The 21,655-nt window shown below is 46.5% G+C and overlaps 1 protein-coding gene across 2 annotated transcripts in view; it reads left to right on the top strand.

The window, feature by feature from the left end:
- CRTC2 (CREB regulated transcription coactivator 2) overlaps positions 1-19,100 on the top strand; it is a 34,915-nt gene extending 15,815 nt beyond the window's left edge. Inside the window, exons 5-14 of one of the 2 annotated variants that reach the window (XM_089483820.1) lie at positions 2,978-3,046; positions 7,104-7,207; positions 8,402-8,431; positions 9,077-9,159; positions 9,794-9,843; positions 10,752-10,996; positions 12,566-13,074; positions 15,787-16,068; positions 17,499-17,739; positions 17,919-19,100. In XM_089483820.1, coding sequence (XP_089339946.1) covers positions 2,978-3,046; positions 7,104-7,207; positions 8,402-8,431; positions 9,077-9,159; positions 9,794-9,843; positions 10,752-10,996; positions 12,566-13,074; positions 15,787-16,068; positions 17,499-17,739; positions 17,919-18,127 — 1,822 coding nt within the window. In that variant the 3' untranslated portion in view covers positions 18,128-19,100. The remainder of the gene's footprint in view (positions 1-2,977; positions 3,047-7,103; positions 7,208-8,401; positions 8,432-9,076; positions 9,160-9,793; positions 9,844-10,751; positions 10,997-12,565; positions 13,075-15,786; positions 16,069-17,498; positions 17,740-17,918) is intronic. The other variant, XM_089483821.1, reaches the window with a different exon arrangement.
- Positions 19,101-21,655: the final 2,555 nt, after the last annotated feature.

The raw sequence follows: 21,655 nt of genomic DNA, 5'->3' as shown, positions 1-21,655 counted from the left end.
AGCTGCTGGTTTTGTTTTTGGTCTGGTCTCCGAACATGGTTGAAGGAAGCTGTGTCCTAAGTGCAAAGTTGTGGTTTGGCAATTAGACCTCTTTCCTCCTTACAAACAGGGACATGCAATACATTCCAGATATTAACGTGCTTCTCCCAGGATTTTGGGGATGGGTTGGGGGGGGGCACACAGATGATTTTGTAATTTTTGGCTAACAGAGGATGCAAATGTGTACAACGTTTCTTAAGGCCTCTGTTTTCTGTCCTTGACCTGCCTTCTTTCCCCTGCAGAGCATTCTGGGTAACTTAATGGGAGTGCCAAATAGCTAGTTGGGCCTTCTCCTGCCCATTTCCCTCCAGATGTGTCCAACTACAACCCTTATAACCCCTGCTCATCCTAGTGAATGATGGTAGTTGGAATCTAATACATCTGGTGGGCAGTATCTGAGCACAGGCTGGGGTGCCATGAAATTTCATAATGTAATATGCCGTAACTTGCTTCTCCCCTTTCATTTTCTTGCTCTACTGCTTCAGACATTCACACTTGGGAGGGATTCCTGGTGTGTGTGTGCATATGCATATGTTTGTGTAAGTGTGTGTGTATGAGACAGAGAGAAACTATTCTGCCATCACACCCACACCAGCCAATGCCCTCTCCATGCATCCCCCCCAGAGCTTGCCATGTATTAACATCTGAGTTGAGTACGCTCACATCTATATGGTGAGAATAAAAGTGCTTGCTCACTAGATGATTGCAGCACTTTGAACTAAAGCACATCCTATGGAATTTGGAATTTGCAGTTTAGAGAGGGATAGTTACTGTTCTCAGGGAGTGTCTCCCCAAGCTACAACTTCCAGGATTCCATAGGATGCTGCCGTGGCAGTTAATGCAGAATCATAGTGAAAGGGCCCTAGGAGTCAAAATATTATGCCAGAGACAGAAGTGCAACAAAGAGGCTGCCGGAAGATGGTTGGTAGGGGACCGCTTGATTTCTTAAACCCCCAGTTTTTGTGAAAACCAGGGCAGTCTTCCTCCAACTGTGGTCCTCTGGATGTGTTGGTCTTTGATTCTTTTAATCGCATAGCCAGTACCTATCTGTTTGGAGATGGCTGACTTCAGGGTGATTGGCAGATATGGTAACTAATCTTTCATCTTTGTATAGAGAACTCAGAATAGCACAGAGCAGGGAGGTGAAACTGACGGCCCTCCAGATGTTTCTGGACTAGCCAACACAGCTGGTGATAGTGGGTGACATTCCCCATTCCTGGTACAGAGGCTGAGCGGCTAGTCCAAGAAAGCCTTCCATACCCACATTTCAGATCTTTGCCTTAGCTGCCAGTTTTGTACATGGCCAAAGGCCAGGTCTGTTTCTTTTTCACTGTCAGTGTACTTTGTGAGGATGTGGGAGAGGGCCTTCTCAGCTGTGGCACCCCAGTTCCCCTTGGAGACCCTATGGTGCCAATGTTAGCTTCATTTAGGTCCCAAGTAAAGACACGGCTGTTTATTAAAGCCTGGGGATGAACTAGTTCCCTCTAAAAAGTTTCTGTAGATGGATCTGAATTGTTTTAATTCCATTTTAATTTCATAACCTGTTTAATATGCTTTTTGTCTAGTTAAATGGTTTTAATGGTTTGGGATCATTTGAATCTGCGTTCCTCGTATACCACCCTGCGACCTCATGATTTAGGGTGGGTCATAAATATTTTAATAAATAAAATAAACAAACCTTCCCATCTGCAATATGGGGGCAATAATAATTGCCTTGTCTATTTTGTAAGCAATAGTGAAATAATGCCCCTGAACCATCCTGAAGTACTTTATAAATGCAAAATAGAGTGCTGCTTCTACTACTGCTATATATCTTTTAGACACAGAAAAGGGTTGAATTGGTCCCTAAAGCCCCCACCTTGCACCCCATCTATATTGAAAACTCTGCTTAGCCAACTGGCTGTCTTATTTTACCAGGTTTGCATGCTTTCACCAATCTCTTTTAACAACCTTAAGGACTTTTTTTTTAATTAACGAGAAAAAGAATCCTGTGCTTAGAATCCAAGCCCCCAATTTGGGAACAGTTAATAATAGTGGGAAAGAAACACTCAGGAATGAGGCTACCTGGAATGGCTTGTGAAATATTTTGCTGGAGACCTTGGTTTTCTTCAAAAGGGGGTTAAGTGGGGCCAGGATGGGGCAAGAGCTGTAGTGGAAAGAGAGAAAATGAATGAGAGATGCAGTAAGCCATTACTCAATGGAGTAAGGTGGTTTTCTCCCTTCCATCCTGCTTTGGTCAAACCAGATGAAGTGTTTGTTCAGTAGAACAAGTGATTTTGGGTAGAAGCCTGACAGGTGTCATCCCCCCCCCAAGAGCTAGAAACCTGATTTTCTCATTCTCCTTTCCCCCCAAACCATAGAAAATTATGTTCTTAGAAGGCTGTATTCTTCCCTATTACAGTTGAATCTACACCCTGCTCTCTCTCGTGGTTTCTAAAGGGTTACCTTTCAAAGAGGGAATTTTAAGGGAGAAGGCTGCTCCCAGTCTGCCCAGGAATCTCCAGTTTCTGTGTCTCCACAAAGGAAATTGGACTTGGCCTCAGACTATGTCTCCCTCCTTCTGCCCAACTAGTTGCTTAAATGTATTGGGACTATAGGACCCATCATCCTCCTGGTCAACTAGTTGGGGCAATGTAGATTGTAGCTCTAGCCATGTTGATTGGGGGTGATGGGAATAGCAGTCAACAGTCTGAGAGGCTCCAGGTTGGGAAAGGCTACTTTCAATGACTGTCATTCTTTCCCCGGGCCACTCCATTGCCTCTGCGCCCCATCAGTTGCCTCTGTGCCCTCAATTCTGACTTTAGCCCCTTCTTTTCCTTGCTCTACCTTTCCTCACTCTTCAACCCCATGCTTCTTCCAATCTGCTAGTCCTCTCAGTGGATTTTCTTCACACTGCTATAAAGTAACCTTGTTGATTTTGTCTTGTTTTGTTACAAAGGGCCATGCCATGGGGTAACTTCCCCACCGAGAAAGGACACTTGTTTAGGCTGCCGGTGGCACTCAACAGGTGAACCATTTTTGATTCTGTCTTCTCCCCACCAACCCTAGCTCTTTCCAGGCCATCCCAGGTTCTCTTGTCAACCAGGCTTGCAAGGAGTCTGTCCATGTATATATATATATCCATCCAGAGGCCAGGGTGGAATTTGAGGCTGATGGGAGGGGGAAAGATGCTCAGTGTTATGGGGAGGAATACATTTTACCCCCCAGGTAAGTTAAAGCGCCTTTGCCATCTTGCAGACATATGGGAAGGGGCCTTATCTCACTGGTAGACTATCTACAATTGGCAAGACCATTATGAAGCATCCTTTTCCAGAGAAGTTGGGGCTCAATAGACCAGTCTTGGAAATTGTAGGATCAATGGGAGTTGGAATCTCGGAGCCGTAAGGGGCACAAGCACCATGTAGTCCAGCATCTTGCCATGTACAAATACGCAACTAAAGGACTCCCAAAATATGGTCATACAATCTCTGCTTAAAGACCTCCAAAGAAGGAGAGTCCACAACCCTCTGAGGCAGCCCCTTCCGTTGTTGGACAGCTCTTACATTCAAGAAATTCTTGCTAATGGTTAGGTGGAATCTCTTTTTCCTTGTAATTTGGATCCATTGGTCTGTGGGCTAGTCTTGAAAGCAGAAAACAAGCTTGCTCCACCTTGTGCATGCACATCCCTCCATATATTTAAGTATGGCCTTCATATTGCCTCTCCACCTTCTGTGCTCTGTAAGTATACCCAGCTCCATATGATGTTCCTCATAGGGCTTAGCTTCCACACTTTTCCCTGAGTTGCCAAGTTGCTAAAGCAAAGGTGGCAATTTTGGAGCCCTCAGATGTGACTGAGCATCAGCCCTCAGCATTCCTCACCTTTGACTTTGCTGGCATTGGGTGCTGGGAGTTGTAGTTCCAACAACATTTGAAAGATTGTACAATTTGCACCTCTTGTACAGGGCAAGCGAGTTCTTCCCTCATTACCATCATCATCCCACCTTTCTCCTGAACCTGAGACTGAAGACAGGTTAAAAAAGTTAAAACAATTCATGCCCTAGAGAAATTAAAATATACACTACCAGTAGAATTAAAACCAATTAAAAGCATGCCCGAAACAAACACAGATAATGCAACTCATTATTAAAGGTCCTTTCCCAATGAGCAATCAGTTCTCAAATATCGGCCAAAACAAATATGTCTTTAGCCACCTACAGATGGATATTATTTCATTTCATTTCATTTCATTTCATTTCATTTGTATGCCACCTTTTTCCCTGGAGGAACCCAATAGCAGGGTCTCTAGCCTCTCTAGGAAAGGAGTTGCAGAGCCCGGGTGCAGCCATGAAGAAGGCCCTCTCCCCAAGGTATCAGCAGATTTACCTGTAAGGGTAGTAGGAGAGACAGAAAAGCCTCCCTAAAGATCTCAAGACATGGGCAGGATTCAAAGACATAGCCGTGTTAGTTTGGAAAATCAGTATGCAAAGGGATTTCGCAGCACCTTTGAGACTAACTGAAAGAAAGAAGCTGGGAGCATGAGCTTTCGTAGACTTCCTCTGATCAGGAGGCGGAGTGGAGAGTCCTCTGGAAGTAGGCACAAATCTACGAAAGCTCATGCTTCCATCGTCTTACTTTCAATCTCAGATCCATGCATCTGAGAAAGTAGGCTCAAGTCTATAAAAGCTCATGCTACCACCTTCTCTCTTTCAGTTAGTCTCAAAGGTGCTGCAAGTTCCCTTTGCAAGACAAGGCAGACTCACATGGGGACAGACAGTCCCTCCAGATATCCAGGAGATGACCATAACCAGCACTTTGAATTGAGCCCAGAAAGAAACCAACAGCTGGTGGAACTGTTGCAACAAGGCAGTTGTAGCCAGTTCCCATTAACAATTTGGTTGCAGCTCTTTGGACCAGGTGAAATTTCCAAGCATTTTCCAGAGGTGGCCCCGTGGATTATTCAAGGCCTGGCTCCCTCCCCAATTTATCTCCACAGCAAGCCTTGCTCAGGCCAAGGGAAAGGGCACTGGCCCATGTCACCCATTGAGTTTCATGGCTCAGGGGAGACTGAAACCTCCAGGTCCAACACTTGATCTGCTCCAGTGTAATGGCTCTCTAAAATGTGGCCATCGCTATATTTCAGCCTCACTGTTGCAAAGCATTCGGGAGGTGGGAGTGGACACAGTCCTGCTAGATCAGTGGTTCTCAACCTTCCTAATGCCGCAACCTTTTAATACAGTTCCTCATGTTGTGGTGACCCCTACCATAGCCAGAGACAGATAGAGTAGCGATGTCTCGGTTCCTAAGACCATCGAAAATAGGCATTTTCCAATGGCCTTAGGCAACCCCTATGAAAGGGGTGTTCGACCCCCAAAGGGGTCTCGACCCACAGGTTGAGAACTGCTGTGTTAGATGATTCTTGTACATTTGTGCAGGTTTAGCATCCCTCCTGCCTTATGTGCCCAGAAACAAAGGCAGCAGCTTTATTTTGCATTTGCTTGAATTAGCGGTTCTTAATTTTATTTGTTAGTCAGGGATTTTGCCTTGACAATGTCTGTTTCCCTCCTCCACCCTTTGCACTGTATTTGCGTGAGAGATCTTGGCTCGGAGGAAGCATCCTCTGCTTTCACTTGCCAATTCCCCTTCTTCCTCCTCCCCCTGCCCCCCAGATTCAGCCCTAGTTTCAATGGAGGAGGGAATGGAGATTGGCTGGCTGCGGGTGCACACAACTCTGCTGCACTCTGGTAACAATGCCCCTGTTGTCTGCTCCCGAGGGAGCGATAGGAACCTCTCTCTGCCACCCCCACCTTGTATCCTTCCATCCCCAAGTTCCCAGAAGGCATCATTAAAATGCTGGAAGCTGGTGAAAGGAGACCCTGGTGAGGCAGGGCAGCAGGGGAAAGCGAGAGCTTCCTGCCCACGCCTCAGATGGCAAAACAGGCCAGGCCTTGTCTATGCCTCTGGGTGCTCCGTTAAATTGCAATAGTTCTTCTCTCTCCCCACATCCTGCTGCCCCTAACATCTTTTGCATCCTCTCTTCAATCTGGCTGTTAATTCAGCAACGCAGGAGTTGGAAACTGTGTGTTTTGGGTGGGTAGTGATTGATTGATTGTTTGATTGATTGATTGATTGAAGGCATTTGTATATCAACCCTTCAGGGTCCCTGAAGGAGAGACTTAGGGCCTGAGTATGTTTAGCCTGGAGAAGAGAAGGTTAAGAGGTGGTAAGCTAGCCCTGTTTAAGTATTTGAAGGGGTGTCATGTTGAGGATGGAGCAAGTTTGTTTTATGCTGCTCCAGAGACTAGGACTCAGAGCAGTGGAGGCAAAGTACAGGAAAAGAGGTTCTACCTAAACATTAGGAAGAACACCCTGATGATAAGAGTTGTTCGACAGTAGAGCACACTGCCTTGGAGTATGGAGGAGTCTCCTTCCTTGGAGGTCTTTAAACAGAGGCTGGATGGCCATCTGTTGGGTATGTTTTGATTGTGAGTTCCTGCAGGGCAGAATGGGGTTGGACTGGATGGCCCTTGGGGTCTCTTCCAACTTATGATTCTATTATTCTTCTAGAACACAGCCTCATAGCCTGAAAAACCCACAAAAATTATGGATGCTGGCCGTGAAAACCTTCAACTTCACAGTACACATACTTTCTTTAAAACCCTGGAGCCCTTTCAGCCAGCATGTCCGAGGCTGAAGAATGCTGGCAGTTGCAGTTCAATAACATCTGGAGGGCTGCATGGTCCCCTCTCCTCTCCTAGGCTTAATTTCTCCTTGAAGAGATCCTAAAATGGACTTGGATGCATTGGAGGGCCTTGAAGAGTCTTTATCTGCAATTGAACAGGGGTGTGTGTGACAAAATTAACACAGATTTGATCCAATTAGAAGCAAGTGAATTATTTTGTATTGGGGGCTACAGCAGAGGAGTAGCAATGGAACAAGGAGGTCTGTCAGTGTGAGCTTGTTAGCCTTTTAAGGTTCCAGCTTCACACTTCCGAACGTACATCTGGTCTCAATGATGGTGTGTCCTTGCAGCAGAAATTCCAAACGTCGTTTAGGTGTGTTTTAATATTTCCCTCTTTTGCAACCAGAACAAATTCAGATTCTGCCCTCCATACGAGTGTGATGAACCCCAATCCGCAGGATGCGTATCTGGCCGCCTCCCAGGGTGCTCCCCCTCCGAATCGCAAGACAGGTGAGTGATTGTTTCGCATGGACAGAATTTGCGCTCTCCCCATTAGAGATCAGAACAACAAGATGAATGAGGATGGGGATTTTTCCAAAATCCCTGATTATTTTGCTGTCTTTCATTTTTAGTTTATGTGACAGAAAGAAAGAGGAGAAAGGAAGGAAAAGGATAAGAAGGAAAGATGAAAAAAGGGAAAGAGAGGAGTCATTTTGAACAGGGATTCCAAAACTGGTGTTTCAACCCCTCTTTCATTAATAAAGCTCACATGCTAGATATTTACTTAGGTACTGATTTCAACTATACAGTTGTGTTTCTCTTCCTACGTCAGTCATTCTGGGTTAATGCGGTTCCTGAGAGAGAGTTCCCACACCTGTCTGGGTGTGCTTTTTCCCCAGACTTGAGACTAGTTTTTAATAATTGTCTGTTTTCACTAGGGCACCTGAAAGTCCTCTTAGAGGGGGCAGCATGCTGGTAGTAACAGATAATTCTTGGCTGGTTTGTACTCAGGATATGTCTTTGCAGGGAAAGCCATTTGTGGAACATAGATAGAAGCTTTGGGGTTCTGTGGATTGGAGAATGAGAATGGGACAAGGTACAAGGTAGGGCTGGCAGCAGCTGAGATAATCCATGGCAAATGGTGGCCAAACAATGCAAATAGAGGATCTTGTGGTCTGTGTGCAGCCTAGTCCCTCTTTGCACCCTCCTGACCCTCACACAAGACAAACTGATCCCTGTAGAATGTCCCAGGTGAACTAGATGTTACAAGTAGAAAGATGTCAGTTTTCAATTTTGAAAAATGCAGTGGTGCAGCCCACCAGAGAATTGGCCCTGGCAATGAAGGTGGTTTGTCATGCTCTGGGGTTGAAGCTTGTGTGTGGTTATGGGCTTTCTGGTTTCCTTACATCAGCTTGCCCCAACTTGGTACTCTCTGGGGATGTTGAACGACATCTTCCAACACATCCAGGGATGCCAGTTTGGGCAAAGGTGGGGAAACTTGAGCCCTCTGAGTGTTGGCGAACTACCATTCCTATCAGCCTTCATTGTTTGCTGGACTGCAAAGACTGATGGGGGAAAGTGCTGAGCAATATCTTGTGAGGAGAGGGCTATATTTTCCAGCCTTATGTGGCTTACTGGACCTTAAGTGCCACCAATACCTGGCTAAATTCCTCACATCAACCATGTTCTTTCTTCTTTTTTAAGGTTACCTGGAGAATGACATGGATAGCAAAGGTAACTTGCCATCTGCTTTGGCTTCTGCTTGTCTGCCTTGGGGATTATGCAGCTTCTTTGGTAAACTAGTTTTTACACAGGTTTGACTAGATGACCGTAGGGTATAATGTATTGACTTTAAGACAGGGCTTAGAGCCCTACTTGATAGCAGTAGGACAGTCCTACTGCTACTAACAAGCTTGCCAAGTGAGCTTACCAAAGGCACTCATCCTGGGCTATGTCATCTGTGATACTGGGGCAATAAGTTATTTTTTTGGTTATATTTTGAAAGTACTGTATGCAAAAGTTTACGTTTGCAGTTATAGGTTCAGTCTCCCTGTACTCAACTTGTATTACATTCTTCTGTTACCTGGGATTCCCAAGTGGTTCTTGGTTATTCATGTAGTCTCCTGTTCTGTAAATGCTTTCCCTGGTTGTTTCCCAGCCTCCTCCTTAAAGGTGAAAGATAGTAATGTTGTGATTAAACAAGTCTTCTTAAGGTTCATGCTTCCTTCACTTCTGGCATGCTGCAGTCTTAAAGGCTTCCTGTCTGTTTCCTAAGCCTAGTATTACTGTTTTTAAATAGAGAGGAGGAGGGTGCATACCACCAGGCTCCTGAATACTTTTGACCAGATTATTTTCTCTTCCCTTCCTGCAAATCTCTAGTGTTTCTTTTCCAAGTGCCTTCTATCGAAGAGAGTCTCATGGATGAAGGCAAGCAGCTGCTGAAGCCCTGGGACACCAAAAAGGTGGGCATAAGGACAAGTTGCCAAAAGTAGACTGGCCTCTTTGCGGTCAACAGTGGCCAGAGAGCTCCTGGAGGCAAAGATGAGGTCTTTTCAGGATGCAAAGAAAAGCAGAAGCATCAGTAATGCCCCTCTTTGCCAGACTTCATTCGATTTTTAAAGTATGGTTACAAAGAAAAGAAATAGAAAATCAAAGTGAGATGGGGAATACACAGAATGCAAACATGAGCTTGACATGTTCTTGGTTTTGATCTCTGAGGATCTAATGAATGTTGTTGAAGGATTCAGAGTTGATGGGCCATGTATAGATGCTCAAAGATGTTCCAGTTATAAATATTGCCACAGTGCACTGCGGGTGACTGTTAAGTTGACTGATGTGTTGGAAATGGCAGAAATTTTTAGTCTGGACCTATCAGGTGTTTCAAAGTATAAACCTTATTGTGTTTGCCAAAATGTAGAGGGAGAGGGTGGGTGAACCCAGTGGTGCAACTTAGAGTAGCCAGGAAACCTCCTTATGTTTTCTGATGATGAATTCTTCTTGCAGGTGGGACAGTGAGGAGCTGGTTTTGAAAGCAGAATTCTGCTCTTCCTGAATCCCACTATTTATTTCCAGTAACCCCCTTTCTCTCTTCCTCAGCTCTCCTCATCTTCCGCTCGTCCGAGGTCCTGTGAGGTGCCTGGGATACAGTAAGTATTGGTGCTAAATTCCCACCCCTCCCTAAATTCCTTTTTTTATGTGTGTTAAATGAAGCCTTTCCTTCCACCAGAGACAAATGGCAATGCATGCCTCACTGGTCTGTTCCAAATTCCTTCTCTGGAGTGACAGGGCTGGGTTTGGGCAAGGAAAGAGGAAGAGATCCATGTAATGCATGCATGGGTGGGCAAGGTGCAGCCCATGGGCTGCAACGTGGTACCCACTGCCCTCCAAGGGGGTTAAAAATTTGGGGCCTTTTTTAAAAACAGGAAATGACTTTTAGGTCACTTCCTTTTAAAAGGAGGCCTCATGTGTACATAAAATGGCCAAGTGTGGCAAAAATATGAAAAAATGTCCTGGTCATTTGGGGGTAATTGATAGCCAATTAAAAACAAAAGAAAACTAAGGGAGGGGAGTGCAGTGGCATGCGGCCCTCCAATGTCTCTAAGGACTCCAGCCACCTTGAATCTCATTTTGGGAGAAAGGTGGGATATAAGTCCCCCAAATAAATACATAGGGGAGCAATGCAGGCCCCAGTAGAGTGAAGCAGATTCTGCTACTCCAGATTGCAGGCAGCAAATGCCATTTGTATGAGTGCTCCCTATGGTTTCAAACAAGAACCAAACTAACCTCCTTTTCAGGTAGGAAGCTAGCTCACAAGGGAAGTTCTAAGGCTACTAGTTGCGGGGGGAAATGGAGAAAAGCACTCTTAAAAAGTGCTCTTCTTTTTAAAAAAAAAAATATTTTCCATGTGCTGATGTGGCACAATCCATGCTGACATCTCAGTCCCCTGTTCCTGTTGGGAGACCTGAACAAAATACACAACCAATTTGGAAAGTAACATCCTTCCGTCCTTCCTTTTCTTTCTTTCTCCTGAGATTCTTCTTTGTCTTATTTTCAGCATCTTCCCATCCCCGGACCAGCCTGCCAACCTGCCTCTGATTCCTGCCGCCATGAACACGGGGGGCTCCCTCCCTGACCTCACGAACCTGCATTTCCCGTCTCCACTGCCCACAGCTCTGGACCCAGAAGAGTCGGCCTATCCTAGCTTGAGCGGCGGAAGCAGCACCAGCAACTTGGCAAACACCATGACGCACCTGGGCATCAGCGGCAGCATGGGGCTTGGTCCCGGCTATAACTCGCCAGGTGAGGTTTCAGCAGATGTGCAGGAAATGCAGGGTTGGTGGGTGACTGGGCCTACAGAATGGACAGAGCCAGTGAATCATCACAAGATGGCCATCCCTCAAACGTCCAGGAACAACGCTGAGATTGGTACAGAAGCGAGAAACCTGAGGCCCTGGTGTCTGAAACCCAGCACTCCTGGGGTCTCGGTTTCTATTTCCTGATGCAGCTGTGCCGTTTTCTTTCTCCTGCCATCATCATTCAGTGACTTCATAGCTTTTGTATGTCTCTCCCCCCTATTCTGACAGGTTGGAAAGCCTCTCCTAAGGTGGAGCAACGTTGAGCTGAAAAACGTGAATGTTTTGGGTCCCACACTTTTGGTTCCTGCCTTCCAAAGGCATGTCCCCCTCCACTAAGAACTTCTCTGAAACTGAATGTGGCCCTGGGGCTGAAAAGGGGTTCCCACTCCTTTTATAAATATATAGTCACACCAGCCTGTACATTGTTTAAAAAATAGCTTTCTAGGGGTGAGCAGCAAGCTCCACATTTCCTACTGCTGTATTTTTGTGCTGAGGAGAGAGACAGAGACTCCACCTGCTCTGGTATCCTTCTCTGCTGTGGGTTCGGAGGAGTTAAAAAACAGTCCCTCTCCAGCCTTCTCACTCATGTGCCTGTGGTGACCAGACTAACAGTTAAATTCAAAGGCTAGCTAAAATTATGAGGAGTTGCCAATAACTAGCCTGTTGCCAGTGAGCATCTCAACTGCAGGGCTTCAAAATATTGCTTCCAGTGGGAGTGACAATGAGGGCTGTAATTTTTCTTGCTTGGACCGGTGATGGTGAGGCATGGAACTGGAAGGCCCAAGAAATTAGGGATGGCAAGAAGGTTCTAGAGATGGGGTATGGTTTATTGTTTTTCAAGGGGGACGTTAGAGCGATGTCACTCACATCACTTCCACCAAATCCTCCACCAGCTAAATATCAGATTCTGAAGTTCTGTAATGGCCGGGTATATATATTTTTTCATTGCTGCCTTCCTGCCACTTTTGAAGCTGGGCCAATGGAGGATGAAACCTTACCCATGCAAAGCACATGGCTTGTCGCTGAATTCTGGCACACCTCTGGATGTTGTTGTGGGACATCCCTCCCCAATTCTTTCTTTTCTCCCCATCCCAAAAAAAAATATTAATGGTGGGGAGGTACAACCTCTCCTTTTTTTTTGGAATAGTGGAGAATAAGCATAGGTGTCTTGAATTTGGCCACCATGTCTGCTCTTGGGCGGTGAGGGTCTCCCTTCTCCCAGCCTGTTTTCTCACTCCTTGGAGCTTCACAGCTTGGGAAATTGGTCTGTCGTTTCCTTTTACTGCTTAGTTATTTGTTTTTTTATTTATTTCATGTCTATGCCACCTTTCTGCCAGAAAGGGACCCAAGGCGGCCCACCGGATGTGCGCCACAGGGCAGGGGGTGCTTCCTGTTTCCACGGGGGACTGTGTTGTGCGTCTTCTCCCTTGTTAGTCATTTTCCCTTTTTTTCATTCTTTGGTTTTTGTATTCATTTATTTATTTATTTCCTTATTTTGTTTTTGTCCCAACAGGACTGTGCTCATCTATGCAGAGCTCCCTCAGTAACCCTTGCATCCAGTCCTCGCTTAGCAATCCCTCGCTCCAGGGCTCTCTTAGCAACCCTTCGCTCCGCTCGTCCCCCAGCAGCTCTTCCATCCCTTCTTCCATGAGCAACCAGTCCTTGCCCTCCTCCCTCAGCAATCCCTCGCTCTCCTCTTCCCTCAGCAACCCTTCCCTCCCTTCCTCGCTCAGTAGCCAGTCGGTGCAGCCCGCTGCGGGCAACCCGGGCTTGCAGCCTCCCCCGCCGCAGCAGCCGCAGCAGCCTCAACCACAACCTGGCTTCAGTGGTGGTGGTCCTGTCTCTTCCTCCGCTTCCTCCCCATCAGCCCCGGCCGCTTCCTACACCCCCCTGAACGCCTCTCCCCGGCGCAGGGTCGCCCCGCTCAGCCCCTTGACCCTCCCTATGGGCGGAGACTCCAGAAGGCAGCACCCAAAACAGTTTTCACCAACTATGTCACCCACATTGTCCTCCATCACGCAGGTATGCACGGGGCCGTGGCGGGCACTTTCCGGGCGCCCCTTTGGCGCTCGCTTTGGGCCGCTGACCCTTTCTCTGTGTGTTTGTGTTGGTGCGTGCCTCTGTGCGTTGATTCTTTCTCTCCCATCGTTCTGTTTTTCCATCTCATTTCAACTTAGAGGGGAGAACTTCAGGATGTCTGGTGGGGTGGGTCGACAACCCATTTTTTAAACCCTCCTTTATCCTAAGACACAGTCAGTGCCTCCTCATATGCTTTTCAGTTCCTCTGGTAGGCAACACCGGGTGTTTCTGGACTGCGGTTCCCATCAGCCTTAGCCATCCTAGCCAGTGGTAGATGATGGCATTTACAGTCCTGAAATATCACAGTTGCCCACCCTTGCATTAACCAGTGTTGAGATAGAGAGTGCCAGCTTCTGGGCTGTTGGAGGTACTTTCCAATGGCCTTAGTGCTCTTCAGTAAGCTACAATGCCCTTTCAGTTTACATTCTGATGTGTAAATGATATGTCAGGATTCCTGCTTGCCAAGAAAAGCTTCAGACATCTTCAGTCCTTATGAACTTTATCTGGGCCAGACAAGAATAGCTGAAGACACTTTACCATGTCCTCTCGTCTTCCTAGTCATATGTGGCTGTCTTGCTGTTTGTTCCAGCAACAGCTACTTATGAGTCGGCCAAGATCTTCAGTTGCCTTTAGCCAGAGAGTGAACCTTTATTGTCAAGTGAGCCATGCTCCTGAGTTAGAGGGGATTGTCTGTATTGGTTGTGGGAAGAAGAGAGAACTGCAGGTGGGAGGATGGAGAGGAAGGCTGGCAGTTGGTCATAGGTTGAGATCGGATGGTTTAAGTCTGTCCACATCACTTCCCTTCTTCTTGCTTGCCTCTATGCATTGGTGCCCCTTTATTCGAACTCTGTCTGATAGCCAGCACCTGACCCACACTTTGCCTTAATGTTCAAATAGGTTGGTATCTCCCAGATTAGGGCCCCTTCACACTATAGAATTATAGCACTGTGATTCCACTTTAACTGCTGTGATTGTATCCTATGGAATCCTGGGCTTTGTAGTTTGGGGAGGCATCCAATCTTTTTGGTTGATGATTCTAAGGGCCCTTCCTAAAACTGCAAGTCGCAAGATTCCATAGGATGCAGCCATGGCAGTTAAAGTGGAATCATAGCGCTGTAATTGGGTAATGTGGCTCATAGCAAGATTTTTAAATTTATATATACATATACATATAAATATATCTCCACTAGATGGCACAGTTGGGATCTCCCTCCCTTCTCATATCCATGCTAGGGCTGGGGCGAGGCGAACAGAACACAGTGGTAGTATCCTAAGTCAATTGTACCATTTTGGACTGTTGGTAAGAGAGAACCACTTGGGATGCTAAACAAAGAAGGAAAATTCCCTCCAAGCATGTGTGCGTTAGATTTCCTATTCATGTACTCTCACACCATGGTTAGAGTGACTAACAAAACAGAGACAATATTTTTAAATGATGGGAAGATGTCTCAGCTTTCACCTTTAGCTGCTTGAAAGGCAACCGGAACAGACTTTTCTGATGTGCCATCTGAGACTTTAAAGATGAGTTTATACATTATACATTAATGTATTATTTAATACATACATATAATAATACATGCAGTAATACATGCAGTAAGGAATAATACATGCAGTAAGGACGGAAAGAATATTCATTCTGGTCTGTTTCCTGACCAAAAAGTGGGCTTCCAATTCCCAGGAGACTCAGTTGGGAAGAATAGCGCAGAGATGAGAATTTTCTGCAGTTTTTATTTGGTGTTTCCATACCCCAGATTATTTGGGGAAGTGATATTTTTGTACAGAATTTATATTTTTCACACGAAAGCTATTATCTCACTCAACTGAAAGCCCATGTGTATTTCTGGAAGCAGTGGGGTTTTTTTGCATAGAAATTGATTTTTTGCATTCCAATCGTGTTGCTTGTAGAAAAAACACGATTTTGTACAAAAAACTGCATGTGTTTTTGAAAACTGTTCTTTTGCATGAAGAATGCAATGTTTTATTTTCACACTTAAAGTCCCACGTCTGTTTCTGCACAGAATACTTTTCCTGAAATGCTCCATGATGTCCACACGCTGGCTGAAAAGTATTCAGAAATTTTCATTTTACATGGAGCTGTAAGAAGGCTGCTAATTATTGAGCAAGGAGAAAATGCAGAAACAGTTGAAGGGTTAACATCCCTGAAATCCATACGTACATCAGTAGGTATAATGTACTCACTGAGCTCTTGCTGTGTTGGTCTTTGTGCTCACACTGAAGGGAATAATTCTTCTCTCTATGGGAAAGCATTCAGAAATGATACTCTCCACCTCCAGTCGAAAGTGGTACATTGCATCTTCTTCCCCACCCTTGCAGCTCTTTCTACTTCCATTTACTGCTTCTGTTGATCAGATTTTAGCCCCAGGTACAGGGAAACTGTGCCCTCAGTGTTGCTAGACTACATCTTCCATAATCCCCAACCAAAAGTCTGATGGGAAATGCAGTCCAGCAGTGTCTGGAGAGGTTCTTCAGTCCCTTAGCTATAGCCTGGCCATCAAATTTGGCTTGGTGATGGTGGGGAGGTCAGAGGAAGGGAGTGAGTGAGAGATGGGCACCATCCCTCTCCCCCTTCCTTCCCCCACCTCAAAGTTGCAGACCCTTTGACTTGCTCCCTTTTGTGCCTTTTTCTCCAACCAGGGGGTGCCGTTGGATACCAGCAAACTGCCAGCCGACCAGAGGCTCCCTCCGTACCCCTACAGCCAACCCGGCTTGCTCCTCCAGCAGAGCCAGAAGCCCCACCACCAGGCCCAGGGAGTTTGCCCTCAGCAATTGCGCCAGGCAGCCCAGCACCAGCCACAGCAACACCAGCCACCGCCACCACCTATGCAGCCACAGTGTCCGTACCCGACGCATTACCAGCCCAATTCGATGTTCCAACACCAGTTCAACCAGCAGCTGGGTGATTTTGGACTGGGCAGTGTGAGTAACTGTACCTTGTGGCTTTGTTGTGCAGTGTCCTCCTGCTCTTGGCTTACTTAGCACAAGTGGTCATAGAATTGTAGAATTGGAAAAGTTCACGAGGATATTATTTTATTTATATCTAGTCCAGTGGCCTGCCATGTGGGAATTTACAGGTGAAGCACTCCCAAAAGATGGCCATCCAAAGGAGAGTTGACTACCCTCCAAGGCAGTCTGCTACTGAAGTGCAGGATGGTCTCTTTCACACAGTTATAGCAGTTTGATCCCATTTTAACACCTGGCTTAACAACAGTGCATGTGAAAGGATTCTGGGAATCTTTGTGGACCACAAGCTGAACATGAATCAACAGTGTGATGCAGCAGCTAAAAAGGCTGTATCAATAGAAGTGTAGCAGGGACATAGCTAGGATTTTAGGAAGGGGGGGTCCAGACTAAGTGCCACCATTATAATGGGGCTTGAGCGTGGCGGCGCAGCAGCACACACCATTCATTTTTCTAATGGAAGGGGGGGGGGGTCCGGACCCCAAGAACCCCCCCGGCTACATCCCTGAGTGTAGCATCTAGATCGAGGGAAGTAATATACCACTCTATTCTGCTTTGGTCAGACCTCACTTGGAATGTTGTGCCCAGTTTTGGCACTACAATTCAAGAGGGATATTGACAAGCTGGAACCTGCCCAAAGGACAGCGATCAAGATGGTGAAAGGTCTGGAGACCATGCCCTGTGAGGAGTTGCTTATGGAGCTGCCAGCCTAAGTAGACAAAATAGATGGTCTAACGTAGTGTACAATAGTTTTCTGTATTCTCTTACCTACTGATGAATCTGGGACTGGTGTTTGGGGCCTTCTTGTATGGACCTCTGGGAGGTGGATATGGAGTCGAGGACTGTCCCCATCCCCTTGCTGCCATTCATAGCTGGCAAATAGTGTTAAGCTGAGGAGGCTTGATTTGTGGTCCCCCAGAGTAGTGTGGCCATGGGGCTTCCTCATTTGATGTGGTCTTCTTAGTGTTAGTCCCTGACTGTGGTATTAATTAATAATAAATGGTGAAACAAGTATCTTAATGGGGCTTTAAGATTCAAACTAATGAAAGAGTTAGCACATCATATGCCAGACATAACTGGTTGAAAAAGAAAGCTTAGAGGGATGACAGAATCAAATGACAGAAAATGTTTTCTTTTTCTCAGCTACAGTTTTGCCTGACACATAATGTTCTAATGTGTCAGCGTATGGTAGATTTTGACATCACACGTTTTTAAAGGATTATTTCTCCACTAGCTCTTTGAAGATGGCAGGTCATATAATATATTGCATAGATTACACATTCCAGTGTGCGATTCCGCCGTGAATGATCATTTTATTATTATATTGTGACCACAGCTGCTTGCACTCTTGTGTACCTGCCCAGGCTAAACCATTCTGCTTCTTGCAGTTTGACCAGTATGGCTTCGTTGACAACATGACTGGAGGCTTCACGTTCAACAGCAATTTCATGGATGACCTGGGTGCCTTTAACTACTCCCAAGGCGACAACATGGGCCAGTCGGGAGGTGCGGGGAGCAGCACTACCACAACCACCACCAGTGGCAGCACCCACGACCCCCACCTGCTGAATCGCCAGAACCTGAGCAACTGCAACCGCCATGGCCCCATACCCAACATCATTCTCACAGGTAATGAGAAAACCAGGAGCAGAGCGGATTGTGGATATCTTGCTTACAATGTGTGTGTATGTGATCAGTCCAGGGGTGGGAGGACTGGGGTGGGCTGCATTAGGAGAGGACACATCTCCTAAAATTAATGGGGAAATTTCCTTATCTGGCCCTGTTTTCCCTTCCTTCCATCCTTCCAGGGGATTCTCCACCTGGGATCTCCAAGGAGATTGCCACGGTCTTGGCGGGTATGCCCGGATTCGAGATGGACTCCTCTTCCCTGGGTTTGGATGAGGACCTGAAGATCGAGCCGCTCACCTTGGACGCGTTCAACATGCTGAGCGATCCCTATGCCCCGCTGACTGACACGGCTGTTGAGGATTCCTTCCGCACCGACCGGCTCCAGTGAAAGGGAGGGAGAGGGGGCCTGAAGCACCCCAAATCACCCCCATCCCACCACCCAAGAGGAAAGGACCTTCGCGAGCCATGGAAGTAAACAAAAAGGCCAGCTCTTGCTTCCCATACTCCGGGTGATGGAGACCACCCTAGGCCACCTCCTTCCTGAATTCGCAGCGCCCCTCTCTTCCCTAGAGACGTCTGTATGGCTTGAACCTTCCTGGGGCATTCTGGGACTGGACTTGGCAAAGGGCAAGAACTAGCCTGGGTTAATGGGAGACCAGAAGGGGTGGGTAGGAGCGGACAGTCACTCTTGCCCCACATATCTCTTGGCAGTGAGGGGTAGTAAAGCCGGAGCTCTGAGAGCTTTGAGCCCTCCAAAGATAAGTGGGAGAAAACGGGACGCGATCCAGGAAGTAACGTTCCGGCACGAGGGACGGGTGCATTTGTGAATCTGAGGCACGACGCTGCCCCGTCAGTCCCAGCCATTTCATTGGCCCTGCAATTTGTTCCTGTGTATATTTTAATTTTTTTACACCTCTGCCAATAGCTAGAGACCTTCGTAGTGTGGAAGAGAGCAGCGGGGAAGGGAGGCGGGTGCGAAATCCCTGGTTCCTTTTTTGTTTGTTGCCTAATCATGATTCTGTACATAATCCCTCCCTCTCTCCTCATCCCCTCATCCCTTTGGAACTGCCGTGTACATGGGAGGAAGAGGGGAAGTGGAAGTCTCTTGTAAAGCACTTGTAACTTTGCATTCTTATTGTTGTGAGGTCAGGTCCAGCATCTGAGCTTGAGCAGGAATGGGGCGGGAAGGAAGGGGACAGGGACCGATGAAAAACCGTGGGGTTTTAGGGAGAGGACAAGGGGGCAGCACTTACCTCCTTCCCAGTCCTTTCCCTCCCTCTCCCTCCCGCTACAGAGGAGATTTTTTTTTAAAAAAGAGTGATTTTATTATTATTTTTTAAATATATGTTAATTATAACGATGTTGCGTTCCTTCTCTTTTTGTCTGGTTCGGGGCAAGCGGGAAGTGTGGGACTCAAGAGCAACGGTCTCTGCTGGATTGGGAGCACTGACCCAACTGTTTCCCCCTCCAGCCCTAATCTTGGTTCTAAGAGCCCCATGTCCCTTGAGAAGCCTGTAAGTACAACATGGAGACAACGGTTATCTGCCGTGGTTTTGTTTTTACAGGGTTGGAAGTAGCTGAGTTCTGGAGCATTACTTCCTTGACAGAAAATTGGGTGCTAGAGATATAAATAACATGGGATTGATAAGAATAGGTTACTGCATCACGTAAAAAGAAAAGGAACTCATCCTCCCTGCCATAGTGTTTGCTTCTGGAAGCAGCTGCTGTTTACCTTGCCTGTTGTAGGTAGACATACACGGCTATAGCAGGATTGATAGAACAGAATCTTATTTCCCCCCAGCTTTTATGGCATTTATTGCAGACCTGCTGCAATCCAATACTGTCAGGTCTGTGTTTTTTCTAACTCCCATTCTTTCAATGCCGACAGTACTAAAAAGAACCCCAACCCAGCTAGATAGGGGTTAGGTCTTCTGGGAGGCTAATGCAGACCCCTAGCTTCTAACAATAGCGGGCTTCCTTAATCCAAAGCATTAGATAATTCACACTCAAGATGAAAGATTGCTTCACATCTACAGCTGCATGGAGTGACACCAGGCGCCATGTAGTCGAATACTGTTAACACTGACTGGCAGCCGTTCAGGTTTTCAGGCAGGGTTTTTGTTGGCTTTGCTCGAAGGTCTATGGTGGTCCTTCAAAACCCCCCAACCGGGCCTGCTTAGCTTCCAGAAACAAGAATGTTTTGGGTTGCATGGTGGCAAACGTGATATTCCACCTAACCCTTGGTGATGCAGTTTCCCATTTTGCAGGTGAATAGAAAAGGGACCCACCTCTAGCGTCGTTGGGCTTTCAGAAATAGCAAGAAGGGGCAGTCAAAATTTGCGACTTGTGTGTCACCGTCAGGAAGGTAGCTCTGAACAAGTTTGTGTTCCACCAAAAAGCCAATGGGAAATATTGAGTTTGGTTCACTTGTGTTTCTCTGTAAAGTTGACATACTGTCGGCATCCATCGATTACACATGGCACGCGTTTCTGTCTTTGTGAAGAGCCCACGAAGAAAATTATGAGTTTTTTTATTTTTGAGATCTTATTCAGTCTAGATAAAAGGATAAGCTTTCTTATTCTCAAATGAGGGACTCCTGGCAACTCTGCCCATATTGGAAGTTCTAATTTTGCATTGAATTGTGGACCAGGCTGGAAAGAGAATTGAAATGGGAGAGTGGGCAAGGGTGCCATCTTCTGATGCCAGGAGTGAAGTACACTTGGGATGGTAATTCCAGGTCCTGTCTGCATTATAGATCTCCCCATATATATGTGTGTGTTTATGTAGATCTATACATTTCCACCTTTGAATGTTTTTAGGTGCCTTTGTGTGATGAACTGGAAGAACTGCACCTGGTTCCTATTACTGACCATGCCCATTACACTGTCACAATGTGAATGCAAACATGAGTGGTTTGTGGCAAGCATATTCTGTTCAGTGATCCCCATTCTGTCTGACAGAACTTACTCTAGAACTACAGCCTTCCAGCGGAAAAAGAGTTCCCAAGTGAGAAGGGTCACTGTGTTCCTAACATTTCTGAGCCATCCACTGAATACATTTTAGTCCATTTTCTCCACCAGGGAGCTCAAACCTCACCTCAAACAGATCAAACCCTACTCCTTCCTCCTTCACAACAGCCCTATGAGGTAGTGTAGGTTGAGTTTGGAGACGATTTGAGCCTGGCTCCACCCAGCAAACCAACATGGTGTCTTTTGAATCGTTGCCTGAAATGGTATCCTCCCCACCTCTTACCCATTGCTTGTTTCTTTAAGCTCAGGGCAGGGAACCCGGGGCTCTTCAATGCTTCTAGATGACAAGTCCCAGTAGCCCCGGTCATCACAGCTGATGTTGAGGATGATAGGACTTGCAGTCTAGCTCAGCGACCTGTTTAAAATATATATTTAAAATGCCGGTTTTGGGTTTTTAAAACTGGCTGGATTGCAGTGCAGTGCTACTGTGGGAAGGCTTGTTTTTCTAAATTAAAACTGCAGCCAAGGAAGCCTTTTATAGCCTAAATACAGCTGTGTGGGTGGGACACCCTGTTGTAGGTGATGATCTTGTCTTCTGCTGCTCTAGAGACTCGAACATGGAACAATGGATGCAAGCTATAGGAAAAGAGATTCCAGCTCAACATTAGGAAAAATATCTTGACAGTAAGGGCTGTTTGACAGTGAAAAATGCTCCCTTAGAGAGTGACGGAGTCTCCCTCCTTGGAGGTCTTTAAACAGAGGCTGGATGGCCACCTGTCGGATATGCTTTGACTGAGAGTTCCTGCACGGCAGAAGGGGGGTTCTACCGAATGGCTCTTGCAGTCTCTTCCAACTCAATGATGCTATGATCCATTATTGCTCCTGCCCTCCCGATGTATTGTGACTACAGCTCCCACTGTTCATACTGAATGGTCATGCAGGTCTGA

This window comes from Sceloporus occidentalis, unplaced genomic scaffold, assembly GCF_023333645.1.
Source record: "Sceloporus occidentalis isolate IW3139 unplaced genomic scaffold, rSceOcc1.0.p SCAF_20, whole genome shotgun sequence".
Lineage (NCBI taxonomy): Eukaryota > Metazoa > Chordata > Lepidosauria > Squamata > Phrynosomatidae > Sceloporus > Sceloporus occidentalis.
Note: the sequence above shows the minus strand (reverse complement) of the source record. Positions and strands in the feature narration are given on the sequence as shown.